At 56.2% G+C, this 14448-nt stretch overlaps 4 protein-coding genes across 4 annotated transcripts; 1 reads left to right on the plus strand and 3 right to left on the minus strand.

Moving 5' to 3' along the window:
* Nucleotides 1–780: 780 nt before the first annotated feature.
* ColSpa_02921 (spermidine N(1)-acetyltransferase) lies at nucleotides 781–3321 on the minus strand (the record flags this gene model as incomplete). The annotated part of the gene is made up of 3 exons (XM_049269133.1): nucleotides 781–1349; nucleotides 1397–3007; nucleotides 3066–3321. The coding sequence occupies 3 exons, from the start codon at nucleotides 3319–3321 to the stop codon at nucleotides 781–783; spliced, it is 2436 nt and encodes an 811-aa protein (XP_049125090.1).
* A 1599-nt stretch (nucleotides 3322–4920) lies between these two features.
* Nucleotides 4921–6869, minus strand: ColSpa_02922 (putative glycine--tRNA ligase; the record flags this gene model as incomplete). The annotated part of the gene is made up of 2 exons (XM_049269134.1): nucleotides 4921–4982; nucleotides 5039–6869. The coding sequence occupies 2 exons, from the start codon at nucleotides 6867–6869 to the stop codon at nucleotides 4921–4923; spliced, it is 1893 nt and encodes a 630-aa protein (XP_049125091.1).
* Nucleotides 6870–10180: 3311 nt separating this feature from the next.
* Nucleotides 10181–11368, minus strand: ColSpa_02923 (nucleoporin NUP57; the record flags this gene model as incomplete). Its single annotated transcript, XM_049269135.1, has 3 exons — nucleotides 10181–10282; nucleotides 10342–10988; nucleotides 11062–11368. 3 exons carry the CDS (start codon nucleotides 11366–11368, stop codon nucleotides 10181–10183), a joined length of 1056 nt encoding a protein of 351 aa, XP_049125092.1.
* A 593-nt stretch (nucleotides 11369–11961) lies between these two features.
* ColSpa_02924 (NADH-ubiquinone oxidoreductase 20. subunit) lies at nucleotides 11962–12966 on the plus strand (the record flags this gene model as incomplete). Its single annotated transcript, XM_049269136.1, has 4 exons — nucleotides 11962–11981; nucleotides 12103–12330; nucleotides 12486–12618; nucleotides 12712–12966. 4 exons carry the CDS (start codon nucleotides 11962–11964, stop codon nucleotides 12964–12966), a joined length of 636 nt encoding a protein of 211 aa, XP_049125093.1.
* Nucleotides 12967–14448: the final 1482 nt, after the last annotated feature.

Raw genomic sequence — 14448 nt, forward strand, 5'->3', positions numbered from 1 at the left:
TTGTGACACGCAAGAAAGACAGACGAGATATACATCCGACAGCCGAGTAGCATGGCGAGCGTCTCCCGGGTACGTTGTACAGCATATTGAGAATCTGGACGCAGATGGGTGAGCCGTGGAGTACAAGACGGCGGAACCATATGGTTTACGCGCGGGACTACGGCATCTGCCGGCGCCCGTTGATGTTGACGTATTCTGGAGAGAATATTTACTGAATATTTACTTCAAAGCGGATAATTATTGGCAGCATGGTAGAAGATAGTAGAGTTTCATACTGTCTCTTGGCGTTTGGAGATGCTGTTGTACATGAAATGCATATGCCGGAAAAAGAAAGATAGGATGACACCGACAAGGTCTACTTGATGTTGGTGTGACGAAGGCCTTCTCTTCGAAATTAGATTCCATGTCAAGCAGTAACAAAGTGCCCTCTAACTGATTCGGTGGCGACTTCTTCTTTTTGACTTATTGTCTTTACTGATGACCGTTCATGCCCTCACATGCTGGCTATATCCGCTACGATCATATATGAACAGAGCTGGGGGGATGGCTTCAGTTGCACATCCACATCAGCCTGCACTGACGTACTGGAATAGCAAACTACAGCATTTGGAAGTCGATGAAAAGTACAATATTGAGCTAGGGTCTTACTGTGCAACAGAACTTGTCTAAAGATTGGGTACTTGCGCCACCAAAACTCCTTCCACCCGCCGCCAGCCTTGCATCTCATCGAAGCCGTGTCATATATTCGACCAGTTTTCGTTCACACACACAACGAACTGCTCACGCCACATCCGCAGCCGTGATCGGACGGTAAACGCCGTTTTCGAGGTAGTACGTGCCCGGCTTCTGCATCAGCTCCTTCAACACGGGACTTCGCTTCGCCAACAGGTCGTCCTCGCTCTTAAGCAAAAGCACGTTCCTCAATCCGCCCCTCGCCTCAAGGCTCAGCTTCCGCAATAGCTTCTGCGTCAGCTCGTCTTCGCCACCATCAGCACCGCGCACGACAACCCACGTCACTCCGCCAAGACGGGCCGTGACCACGCCCGACAGCAAACCCGGGAACAGCCACGGGTACTGCAGGATCTCGGCCTCGAAGGCATTGATGGACTCGCGCGCGATGGCCGTGTAGGCCTCGTCGTTGAGCATGATGCCGAGGCGGAAGAGGTTGGAGACGGAGACAGCGTTGGTCGAGGGGAGCGCCGTGTCCATGCCGTCCTTGAGGCGGAGGATGGTGTGCGGCGCGTTCTCGGCCGTGGTGTAGAAGGCGCCGCAGTTTGAGCGGGACGCCGGGGGTTCGGGGGCTGAGGTGCCGACTGAGGGGGTGTCATAGAAGATGTTGATTTGGACCTCTGTGGTAACGTTAGTTGGTTCATGGGCAGGGACGAAGGAGACTCACTCTGAAGCTCATCAGCGAACTCTATCCACTTCTCATCCGCAGTCGCCTCGTAAAGACCGACAAGACCCTCGATGAGATAGGCATAGTCTTCTGCTAGGCCCTTGGTGTCGCCGCGGCCTTCGTTCCATATCCTGTAAAGAACCTTGTCCGTCTCATCCCACAGGTTGGCCCTGATGAACTCAGCAGCCTTGCTCGCGGATGCAATGGCCGCCTGGCTCTTCGCCGCATCAACGGTTGCCAAAGCCAGTCCCGCCCTCGTTAGAGCAGAAATCACCAGACCATTCCGTCCGACCACAACCTTGTTGTCGACTTCAGGCCTCACGCGCTCCTTTTCTCTATGCGCCTTGAGCTTTTGCTTTGCTAAAGAGATCACCCGCTTGACTTCGTCGATGGTGATGCCAGCTTGTCGTCCAATCTCCGATATGTCCTTCACGATGCGCAAGATGTTTTCGTTCATAAACTCATCGTTGGGGTCCTGATCCGGCTCGACATTACCATGCTCGAGGACGTTCCAGTATGACGCAGCCAGCGCGGCCTCGTGGTCGTCTCCGATTACCGTGTCGAATTCCCGACGTGTCCACAGGTTGTACGCTCCCTCCCGCATGTGCCTGTCCCCGCGTCGGTAGTACGAGTCGGCGGCCTCGCTTGAGACGAAACCACCCTCGGGCAAACTAATCGGAGAAGTCGTAAGGTAATCGACTAATTCCACCACAACGTCGTAGAACTCTCCATCCTTCTCTCCGCCGCTTGCAATCACCCATGCGTCCAAGTAGAGCCCCAAAAGCAGCGCGTTTTGCGCAACAAGCTTCTCAAAGCGCGGGACGCTCCAGTCTGCCGTGACGGAGTATCGCGCAAACCCACAACCTCCTACGTGGTCGCGCAGACTGCTATCCCGCATCTTGCGCAACGTAAAGAGGGCCATCTCGGTGGCGTGCGCGCACTCGGTCTCGCCTACCACGTCTTGCACAGGTGAAAGATACCGAGGCAGTCGCAGGAGGAAGGACAGCTTTGGCGGGGTTGGAAACTTGGGGGCCAAACCGAATCCGCCGTAGACAGGGTCGAACGTCCCGGCAATGTGCGTGTAAGCCTCCTCCAGCTGGTCCAGGTCTAATTCACTCGACACCGCAGCGGCCGTCCTGCCCGTTCCAGGAAGCTCCAACCCCGTCTCCGATCTACCAATTGCGGCGGTCTGGGAGCCAGCAACACCAGGCTGCACCGTGGCCGTTCCCAGGGTTCCCTCGGCCGCAAAGTCGTGGAGCTTAACCACAACCTCCTTGGCCTCCTGCCTGCACCGTGACTCTTGCTCCCTCCAGACCTTCTGCAGCTTGCGCAAGATGGCCAAAAAGTCTAGACGCTCCTCGTCGTCGGAGCCGCCGTTGTTCGGGCCGGGAGCCGGGTAGTATGTGCCACCGAAGACGGGTTCGAGCTCGGGGGTCAGGAAGAGGTTCAACGGCCAGCCGCCCGATCCGCTTACGGCCTGCACATAGTTCATGTATATCGTGTCAAGCTCCGGGCGCTCCTCGCGGTCGATGATGACGGGGACAAATGACTCGTTCAGGATCGCGGCGCATTCTCGGTGGGCGAAGCACTCGGTGGATGTAAGTCGCGAATCTACGGAGAGGTCAGCGCAAATGTCGGACAAACGCAGTCGCGTCGTTTGATCGCTTACAGTGGCAGGCTTTGAAACCGATGTGCAGAAAGATCAGCTTGTTCTCCTTCCTAGCTCTCTCGATAGCCTCCTCGTCGAGCAGCTGCCAGGCGACACGGCTCTCGGCATGGCTTCGCACGTACGGGCTCTTGCTCTGGCCGACCCGGTTCACCAATGGTGGTGCCGGTTCTTGTGCCTTTTGCTGGGCCGCCAGCTGCGACTGCTGAGGGTCGGCCTTCTCAGCGCGTGCCGCTTGCGACAGCTCAGAAGCAACCATGGCGGAAACGCTACTCCAAAGACTGCGGAAGCCGTAGAATACGCAAAGCTAGTGGTAGTGCGCTTGCGACGGTGGTGTTGTCCAGCGCAGCTAGCAAAGGTCGCGGAGTTACTCGACTCTAGACAGAGATCACGAGATTATTCCGAAGGTGTTAGCGGTGGGGAGGTTGAAGACGCTACTTGTCGGGCCGAGCGGGAGGGACCTGGCAGTAGATTGTATCTTGCGTGTGTGTATATGTATTTGTCGTACAGATCGGAGACGCAGCCGAATCAAGTTATGTAGCGTGGTTTGTGAGTTTTCCCAAGTAAAAGGCTTTCCAATTGTTTTGATCCTGCGGTGTGGCAGGCAAAGCGCATGTGGAAACCGGCGACCCGTTAATTGTCTTACAGCGGTAAAGTCGAAAATGCTCGAAGGTCAGCTAGGTTCTTTGTCGAGGGGCGAGACGTCACTGCTGCACAGCGGCCGAGCGGTCATATGGTACCTGAGATATGCCTGCCTAACCACCGAATGAGGGGTATTTCTATTACATAAGCAAACGCTCGAGCTAGATACCGCAATTCACCGCACGGCGGCCATCCTCATCTCACATCTCATTTCCAAATGCCATCGCTCACTGGCGTTCATTGTGCCACATAACTCAACACTTGTTGAAGAATATTCTCTTGACATAATCGTGTCCACATAAGGGAGCAGTCTCTCCGGTCGTCTTGATGCCCAATGTGGCATCCAATCCTCACGCTTTGGGTTTGAACTCTCCTCCGATTCATGCGCCGGCTGGCTCAGTTGTCCGTTGGTGCAACCCGATCTACATTATTGTCAACCTTGACCGTGACTCGCGGGATTGCTAGGTCTATACCCGGTCCATTTTTGTGTAACATACCTCGTCCGAAGTTGCGACGAGAAAAAAAAAATCAGCCAGTCTGGCTGAAGATCCGCTTAGTCACACGAACCAGATTCTCTCGGCTTCCAGAGACAGTTGATGGAAGTAGGTCTAACCTTAGGCCAAGTCGTAAGACCACGGGATTTTTCTCATATGAATGACCCTGCCATTAAAGCCAAAACACAAAATGACTTGCTTAAGGTTGATCCAGTACTGTGGGAGCTTGACATGATTAGTCATGTATCCACGACGATCCCGTTCACTCACGAGAAATTCCAAAAGGACGCAAGAGCGAGTAAGCTCAAATATTTAATTTTTCCGGCTACAGCAGTGCCAGTCTATCCGACGCGTCGCAAATTTTCAGCAATGCAAAAAACAATCCCAAACATAACCAACCTTCCGGGCTGTATGTTGTTGAACTCCCGCCGGTTGGCCCATTCCACCGGCCCCCAAACCCCACCCCATGCATGTATATAATGCGTGTAATAATTTCCCTGTTGAAATCGTAGGAACTCATATCCCCTTCGCTTGCTATAAGAGATGATGGAAAATTGTTGAAAAGGTCGAACACTAAACAACGGCCGTCCGGATGAAATGACAGCCGTCTCATGTTGAATTACGTCGACCCAAGGTTCGCAGACTTGTTGCTTTTTTATCATGTAGTCATGATTCTAGGTCGTCTGCTGGTATCATGGTCTATCAGAGGAAGAATCATCGATTTACTCTTGCGTGGTGTCCTCGACCGGAGGGCACGTGCAGAAGAGGTTCAGGTCACCGTATGCTGTGCTCCTGTTAGTTTTCTGTGATGCCAGTATAGGCTATATGATAGAAACTTACTGTCGTCAATGCGAGCCACGCTGGGCCAGAACTTCTTCTCCTTCAGATGCGGCAGGGGGTACGCCGCCTTCTCGCGGGTGTAGGGACGGTCCCACTTGCCCTCGCCATCGCCCAAGATAACATCCATCTGCGGGTGAGGCGCCATCTTGAGGACGTTGCCCTCGCGGGGTTGCTTGCCCTCCTCAATCTCGCGGATCTCCTCACGGATGCTGATGAGCGTGTCAATGAAACGGTCGAGCTCCTCCTTGCTCTCGCTCTCAGTGGGCTCGATCATGAGCGTGTTGGCGACAGGCCAGCTCATGGTCGGCGCGTGGAAGCCATAATCTTGAAGGCGCTTGGCAATGTCGATAGCCTCGACGCCCGCGGTCGCGCTGAAGGGCCGCGCGTCGAGGATGAACTCGTGCGCGCAGCGACCGTTCTCGTTGGTGTAGAGGATCTTGTAGTGCGGCTTGAGGCGGGCGAGAATGTAGTTCGCGTTGAGGATGGCGGTCTTGGTGGCGAGGCGCAGACCGTCGTTGCCCATCAAAGCGTTGTATGCCCAGCTGATGGGCAGGATACCAGCGCTGCCGTAGGGAGCGCTGGCAACCATGGCCTCCCCAGCCTCAGGGGAGCGGCCAGGGAGGTAGGGGCCAAGGTGCTCCTTGACGCAAATGGGACCGACACCGGGACCACCGCCACCGTGGGGAATGCAAAAGGTCTTGTGGAGGTTAAGATGGCAGACATCGGCACCGATCTCGCCAGGCGAGCAGATGCCAATCTGAGCATTCATGTTGGCGCCGTCCATGTAGACCTGACCGCCGTACTGGTGAACAAGGTCACAAGCCTTCTTGACGCTGGGCTCGAAGACGCCGAAAGTGCTAGGGTAGGTGACCATGAAGGCACCAAGCTCGTCCGCGTGCTTCTTGCACTTGGCCTCCAAATCCTCAATGTCCAGGTTACCGGTCTTCTGGTCACACTTGATGGGGACGACCCGCATGCCTGCCATGGCGGCAGAAGCAGGGTTGGTGCCGTGGGCCGAGACCGGGATCAAGCAGATGTCACGCTTCTTGCCGGGCTGCTGCTCGAGGTACTTGCGGATGACGCGGAGACCGGCGAACTCACCCTGAGCGCCCGAGTTAGGCTGCAGGGAGACGGCGTCCATGGCAGTGATGCCCTTGAGCTGCTCTGAGAGGCTCTCAATCAGGGCGGTGTAGCCCTTGAGCTCACTCATGGGAGTGTGGGGGTGGATCGTGGAGAAGCCAGGGAGAGAGATCAAGGCCATCTCGGTCGCGCTGTTGAGCTTCATGGTGCAAGATCCAAGAGGGATCATGGAGTGAACGAGGGACAGGTCCTTGGACTGAAGGTAGTGGATGTAGCGGAGCATCTCTGTCTCGCTGCGGTGGGTGTTGAAAACAGGGTGAGTAAGGTAGGCGGACTGGCGGCGCAGAGACTCAGGCAGGAGCTCGGTGATGTCCTGTGTGAGAGAACTGTAGGCCTTGCTTGCGACCTCGGCGGTCTGAGTACCCGTGGCGTTTCCGAGAACGGTAGCGATGGTGTTGAACACCTCCTCGTTGACGTTCTCGTTGACACTGATGCCAATGTCACCGTTGCCGTAGTCGCGGAAGCCCAGACCAGCCTTCTTAGCCTCGGCGAAGATGTTCTGAGAGCGGTCGCTGGCTTTGATGACGACAGTGTCAAACAAGACCTTGCCGTCGGGGCTAGCACCGCTCTGCTCGGTCTCCAGACCAGCAGCCTCGGCAACGGCCTGGACGCCACGAGCAAGACGGACCAATCTGGAAGCAATCTCCTTCAGACCCTCGGGGCCGTGGTAGACGGCGAACAACGCAGCCATGTTGGCCAAGAGAGCCTGCGCAGTGCAAACGTTGCTGGTGGCCTTCTCGCGGCGAATGTGCTGCTCACGGGTTTGCAGAGCCAGTCTCAGGGCCTGCCGACCGTTGCGGTCCTTGGAGACACCAACCAAGCGGCCGGGCATGCGGCGCTTGTGGGCCTCCTTGACGGCGAAGAAAGCAGCGTGGGGTCCACCGAAGCCAAGAGGCACACCGAAGCGCTGGGCACTTCCGAAAGCAATGTCGGCACCCCACTCGCCGGGCGGCGTGAGGACCGTCAAGGCCAGAAGGTCGGTCGCGGCACTGAGAAGGGCACCCTGCGAGTGAACGAGCTCGGAAAGGCCCCTGAAGTCCTCGACCTTGCCCCTGGTGTCCGGGTACTGGACCATAACACCGACCAAGTCCTGTCCAAGGGTCTTGATCTTCTCCTGAGTCTCGGCGGTGCTGACGTCAAGGATCTCGACGTTGATGCCGAATCCCTGAGCTCTGCTCTTGAGAACAGAGATGGACTGGGGGTGAACGAGGTGAGAAACGACAAAAGTCTTGCCGGGTCTCTTGGCACGAGAAGCAGAAAGGGCGTTCATTGACAAAGTCATGGCCTCGGCAGCTGCTGTTCCCTCGTCCAATAGACTGGCGTTGGAGATGGGGAGACCGGTCAGGTCGGAGACCATGGTCTGGTAGTTGAGGAGGGACTCGAGTCGTCCCTGGCTGATTTCCGGCTGATAAGGAGTGTAGCTCGTGTACCAAGCAGGGCTCTCGAGGACGTTGGTCTGAATAACACGGGGCGTGACACTGGGGTTGTATCCAGCGCCAATCAAAGGCTTGGGGGCGGCCTCATTGGCCTTGGCCCAGGCGGAGGCCCTCGCCAAGATTTTGCTCTCATCCGTCGGGCCCTCGGTGTCCCAAGCGAAGCTCTTCCTCTCGGAGATAACATCCGCGGGGAGAACCTGGGCAATAAACTCATCAATTGACTTCGCCGGAGGGTCGAGAGCCTTGAGCATGGCCTCAGCATCGTGAACGTCAGGGCCGATGTGGCGGGGAATGAACGACTCATGCCTCTGGAGCGGTTCAAGGGAGGCATCCACCGTGGTACTCGCACTCGTGGCGTTCTGGAGAGATCTGATGGCGCTGAAAGTCCTCACACGGGGGACCCGCGAGGTTACCGATGAGTTTGAGACGCATGAATTGCAAACCCATGAGGAAGCTGGCGTCTGGCGGGCGAGGACCCTTGACCTCGGGGCAGCCAGCCGAAGCTGGCGGGGGAGGGGCAATCTCAATGATGCCATGATGGGAGGAGAGGCGATTGTAATTGGCAATTCAAAGAGAGATTGAAAATGCCCAAGACTCGCCGAAGTCCAAGAGTGTGTCTTGGAGTAAACAGAAAGTGAAGAAAGGGAAGGGAAAAGAAAAGAAGAAGCAGCGTGGTGGTGAGAGTCGTGCGCGTGTATAGAAATGTTGGCTCGGATAATGGCCCGATATCGTTGTAGCTCGAGAAGCAACACCCTTGTCGCCACACGTAGATCCGAAGGGCGACTCGGGATAAAAGCGAACAGACTCGCACGCAACCTTTTGTGTTCGATCCAAAACACTTGATGCAGGTGCCTTCGCAACGGACTACCTACTGGGAAGAGACCAGACGCTTTTGTAAGACAGCTTGAGAAAGAGTAGGACCTGCTGAACGGTTCAGATATGAGGGAGTCGGTGAGGAATCGGCGCCGGCAACCATCCGCCCTTTTTTTTTCTTCTATTTCCTCGCATTGCAATGTACGGCTACTTATCAAGCCAAGGTACGTAGAGCCTCCCAGGGATACAGTTCCTGAGTCGAGTCGATCCCAGCGCGCTGGACTGGTCGCCCACCGCCGAACGCATTCAAACACAGTCCAAGGACCCTTTCGGTTGGGTACAGCATCCCTGGCACGCCGCCTGGGAAACCGCCCGAGCAGAGAGGTGAGACTGGCCTTATCGGGCGGTCCGCTGATAAGCGCGCACCGACGACGGATTGAGGCGATAAGAGCTGCTACTCCATGTTCCCCAGCCATTCCCTGGCTTTGGGGACCCCGGGTGCGTTCGAACATTGCTAGAATAGGCACCACGGGCTATTCACGGCCCGGGATTGTGTCCAGAATGAGACTACTCGACCAATGAGATGTTGACAAAGCATCAGCGGTCTGGGTTCTGGGCCCCAGTATTCCAAGGTCGGGTTTTCTGGATATGCGGATGAGAAACCGAGCACTCGGCAGAAGAGCCGAGCTGCTGCAGCGCACAAGCTTGCACAACACTAAATTTCACAAGTGGCCTAGCCGTCGTGCATGTGCAAGACATGGGGTTTTGATTTGCTAAGCAGGTAGGTCTCCTCCCGTCTTGAGGCTCGAAGTGAGCTCAGGTACGTACCGACCGGGACGCAGCCAGGAGCTAGACAGATTGGAGCTTCTCTAAATTTTTGCGACGACATCATCGCTGAACCTGGCACCGACCGCGAATTATCACCATCTCACGAACCGCTTTCCTGTACCCTCGCCCACCCACCGCCCCAGTCAATACTCTATAGCAAACCGTCAAGATGTTCGGAGGATGTATGCACTCAATCAACTAGACCCCAAGCGCGCCTAAACCTTGTCGCTAACCCGTGCCTAACAGTCGCGCCGCCCCAGCTCTCCGAGGAGGAGATCAAGCAGATGGAGGCCGAGGCCAGCTTCAGTGTCCAGCAAGTCTTCGTCTCTGCCGTCCTGCTGTACCTCTGTACGTACATCCCTTTCGAGCCGAGTTCACCCAGCCTCTTAGTATACCAAGGCCCACGAACACTTTCTAATCAGAGTTTTTACTTAGCCCCCTTTGCCATCGACGCCGTCTCCAGCATGCTGTAAACGGATCACCTACGACGTATTGAAGAGCCTCCTCGGGGCTTGGTATCTCAGCCATAACGCAGCACGTCTGTCTCGTCTGCAAACCAAACCAAGGCCGCATCAGTGATGTGCTGAGCGGCTATGTTACCCGCCTAGGGGATATGTAATGGGACAAATACCCATATTGTAAAATATCATCTGTACACTGTACACAGGGCTGGTCGAATGGGCTATGGACATAGCTTGCATAGGAATCAGGGTAAACAAACATCACGACTTTTGTTCAAGGCTGCTTCGTCGCGTGCGATATGTGAAGGGGGGCGTCTCCGTGCCCTCTCCCCCTTCTTTTTGTCGATACGGGTTTCCTAATATTCATGCCATTGCCTTCCATCCTGTACATCGCAAACGGTCCGCTCGCGCCTGCCCTCTATTATCACAGTTCCAATGATGCTCTAAAGTCCGAAACGAGCCTCTCAGCTCGGGTTCCGCTCCTTCTCCCAGTCCGCAAAGTCTTTTGTAATCGACTCGACCTCTTTCTTGAGATGCTGGATCTGCTTCTCGTAGTCCTCCAAGACCTGCGACAACGATTAGCATCACTGGCCGGGCAACTCGCCTCTCCGGGACATAAACTTACCTTCTTCGTCTTGTGCTCCGTCTCCTCACTCAACCCCTCGCCGCTCGCGAAGGCCGGCTTGTTCGTCTCCTTCATTAGCTGGTCCGCATAGTCCCTGAGCACGATCAACCGACTCCAGAGCTCCTCCTCCCTCGCCGCCAAAGCGGGATCCTGTACACTGCGCTCCAGCTCTACCAGCTTGAGCCGCAGGTCATCCTCATCGCCACTGAGGGCGTACCCGCGGTTGCGCAGCACCTGCACGCGAGCCGCGAGCGCAAGGCACCGCTCGCGAAGCACAACGTGGCGGCGGCGGGCGGCCAGAGCACGCACGCTCGTCTCAAGGTCATGCCGCGAGAGGATCGCGTCCAGGCTGGCATTGATCTGGTGCAGGCGAACGTTAAGCTCCCCAACGACCTTCTTCTGTGTCTGGAGGCGGGCCGCGACGCCCGAGAAACCCGTGCAGAGCACAGGGATGTAGCCCGGCGCGGGCTTCTTCTGCAGCGCCTCCTCCCATTCTTTGGGGTCCTCGTGCGGCCCGGGCTTGTAAAAGGGAACCGAGGCCTCGTCGACCTTGTTGTAAAAGTAGTGCTTGAATGCGCAGTTGGGGTTCGTAGGGTTCCACTTCTCGAAGATGAGGGCCATCTGTTCGGGTATGGGCTTTTGATTCTCTGCGCTGGTGTCAGTGGGTATCGCAAGACGAAGATCTCGGGTAGAACATATACGTACGAGGCGTATCCCTACCAGGCTGCCAGAGGGAGCTCGAGAGCTGTGCTTGCGACTGCGACAGGCTGGGCATCTGCTGTTGTTGCTGTTGCTGTTGCTGTTGCTGCAGCTGTTGAGGCTGGGCCATGGAGTTTCCGAAGGCGTTTCCTTGGTTCTGCGTCTGGCCAAAGAGGCTCAAACCGCCTTGCTGCTGGTTGCCCTGCTGCTGCTGTTGTTGCTGCTGCGGCTGCTGTGTCGACTGTCCCAGCGTAATGCCGCCGCCGACTCCACCACAAAAGAAACCCCCAGTGTACCCAGCGGGCTTCGGTGCTCCGAATAAACTCATTTCAAATGATGAAGCTTATTGATTATGCTGGTGTCGAGGGAGGTGTAGCGTCGCTCTGTCGCCGAGCTCGTAATGGCCGAAGCAGATGATTGATACGCAAAGTTGTAGCGCGAGAGAAAACAGTGAGCGAGAGAGGCCCCAGCGCATAGTCGTCGGAAAAGCTGCAAATAGGTCGCGGGTATTAGAACAAAAGCGCAGCTTCCAGCGCGATCGGAAAGCAATTGTCGCAGACGTCTCGCAGTGTGCGGCGAGGATGGTCACCGGGTATCGATCGCAGGGTTTGCTGTTGAGCTACCCTTGGTTTGGTACCCAGCAACGAACGCGAAAATAATAAATCGGAGCTCGCAGCTGCAGCAGTGGCAGCCTTCACCGGGCGCCACACTTTTCCAGACCGAGTGCACACCACCTTGGAGCGGCGCCACACCCAAGGCTCCACCTCAGCCTCGCCCTGAACCGAGCCAATCAGAGGCGTTCTAAATCGACCTCACCTCAATTCGCAGCGCCCATTGCCCGGAAAGCTTGCTCTGGATGACCATCCGAACCCAGAACCGACCTCTCCCTTCCCCTCCGACTCCATCAGCACAACCACAACCATGGCGTCCCGACGGCCTCAGTACGTGACTCTTCTTCCCGTCGCTGGACTGAGCGGTTCAATTGGCCCAATCGCAGCTCGTCCCGGACGAATCTTGGATCGCGGATCGCAACAACAGAGACTAACCACCATGCGCTCGCAGATTCAACCAGCAGGTCCAGGTCGACACGACCCCTCTGCCCGACGACATCCCCAAGGTCAAGGAGATCGGTGCTAGCTCCGCGCCCCTGCTGTCCGCATCCTACTTCATTGGCGCCCGATGCCGCGAATACAATGACGACTTCATGCAGTGCAAGACGGATAGCGCGGGCCGCGGCGAGTTTGACTGCTTGAAGGAGGGTCGTCGGGTCACAAGATGTGCCTCCAGCGTGTACGTTGATCCACTGTCAATCTCCCTTGGCTATGTCGGAAGGAAGAAGCGGGCGTTGGCCCTCAATTGAGCTTCGCCGACTTGGAACCACCGGACTTTGGGCATGGGCCATGATAGGGATACAGAAATTCTGACTTGAAATTCGTTCTGCGTAGGCTGAAGGACATCAACACCCACTGCCTCGAGCAGTTCAAGGCCCACTGGACCTGCATCGAGAACCGCAACCACCAGCTCTACCAGTGCCGACAGCCTGAGTGGAAGCTCAACAAGTGTGTCTTTGAGAACCTGGTACGTTGCAACCGGGTTGATAAGAGGACTACCGGAGCCTCTCCTGTCTTTACACCGTATGAAATGGAACAAAACTAACCCAACCGTCTGCAGAAACTCGAGAAGCATATCCCCGACCAGCGTCCCGGCGTCACCCCCGTCGAGCTCCGCCCTCACATGATCTACGCCGACCAGGCCATCAACACCCTCGAGGGCAAGCCTTTCATCCCCCGTCAAAGGCCCAGGGCAGCAAGCAGGCGTCGTAAAAGGTTTGTGTGCGTGTATGTGTGCGAAGAGCGCTGTGGGAAGACGACTCCCTTCATCCGGTACAGATGCCGTGGACAGAGAGAAGTCTGGGCTTTGCGTTGAGAATGTGGGCTTGGGGATTGGCGATAGAACGCTGTGTACATATGTCATCAATCAGAGTTGGGATCAACCAAATGGCTCCCCTTCGTATTTTCTCTACTTTCTCTTTCGGCAGGTTCCCCATGACGGTCCAGTCAGCGGCTGCAACGACAAAGCTGTCTGGCTCAAGTCGGCCTGCTAGACGTTGTCAATGGCTTTGGACCAGCACTCAAAATCTGTCAAGGGGCAACCCTCCATTGTTCGAGCGGCGATCGGGCGAATTGCAGCTCGTGGCTGCCCTGTTCACTGGCATCGTGATGATGGTTTCCAAGCGGGCTTTCTGCTACTCTGATGTGGTCCATTCGCATTGCAGACGAACCTAGCAGCGGCTTTCATAGTCAAGGATGTCTGCCAGCTGGCTCCAGGGAGCGCGGTTACAATCTGTCCATCGTCAAGAGATTCCTCGAAGCAAACACCTTGGCCAAAAACAGCAGCAATGGACCCAGGTTGCCATCCACGAAGAAACAACCCTCACCTAGCCCATTGCTACTAACTTGCCCCTCGCCTGACGAAAACAAACCCCTCCATCGGACCCTCGTCCTAATGCCAGCCCGAAAAGCACCTAGCCGCCGAATGTATGAACACCTCTCTTGCCAGTCATGCCCCGCCTCCGTCGTCGACCTCGGCCCCGCCTTGTGGCTCGTACGAACACAAGACATCCATAGTTTACGATCGTGTTCCAAGGGACCAAATGCCCTGCACCAGTGCGATGTTGCGCTTGCTGCGTCTCTTATGATCGGGGTGCGGTTGGGGACGAGGGCCGCTTCCGATGTGGCCCGTCTGCCTCGAGTGCTTAGCTACTTTTACCTAGGATGTTATCCATTCAAATGTGTCTCTGCAACATGTCAGATAGGAAACCTGGGTCGGGTTGGTCTGCTTTGGTCTGCCTTGTGATTCATCCGGACGTACTACGTTACCACCACGGGATCAAGGTAGCCTCTGTGGCAGGGAGTACGTAAAGCTTGCCCTTCAGCTGTCAAGACCACATGTGCAGCTCTCGGCAGGCAGCCGAGACAACAGTGACAGCGCAAGATGGATCCGGTCACGCTTCCGGGGTAGACACGGCGGATGAGCTATCATATCTGTGTTTACGTTGCCTTGACATATGAGGAGAGGACAGCGACCGTAGGAGACTGTGAGATTGGTTGTGTGATGGCTCAGCTACGGCAGTACCGATATGTGATCCGCCACCACCCAACCAGCCTGCAAGTCCTCCGCTCAGCAGGTTTCAAGGCTGCTCTCCTTGGGACCACCCGAAAGAAACATGCTGATAGCACATCAGAACCGATCGGGTAGGGCATGCCGGTGCTCTGGTCTGAAGGAAAGATCACAATCTACCTCTGACGCGGGGTTCAGTCCCGACGGACGCCACCTCACCCACCGGCTCACGTTCGCGTCGTTCAGAATTGCATGACGAAACCGAAGGCTACGCACCAAATGGGTCGG

This window comes from Colletotrichum spaethianum (genome assembly GCF_022836535.1).
Source record: "Colletotrichum spaethianum MAFF 239500 DNA, contig05, whole genome shotgun sequence".
NCBI classification, from domain to species: domain Eukaryota; kingdom Fungi; phylum Ascomycota; class Sordariomycetes; order Glomerellales; family Glomerellaceae; genus Colletotrichum; species Colletotrichum spaethianum.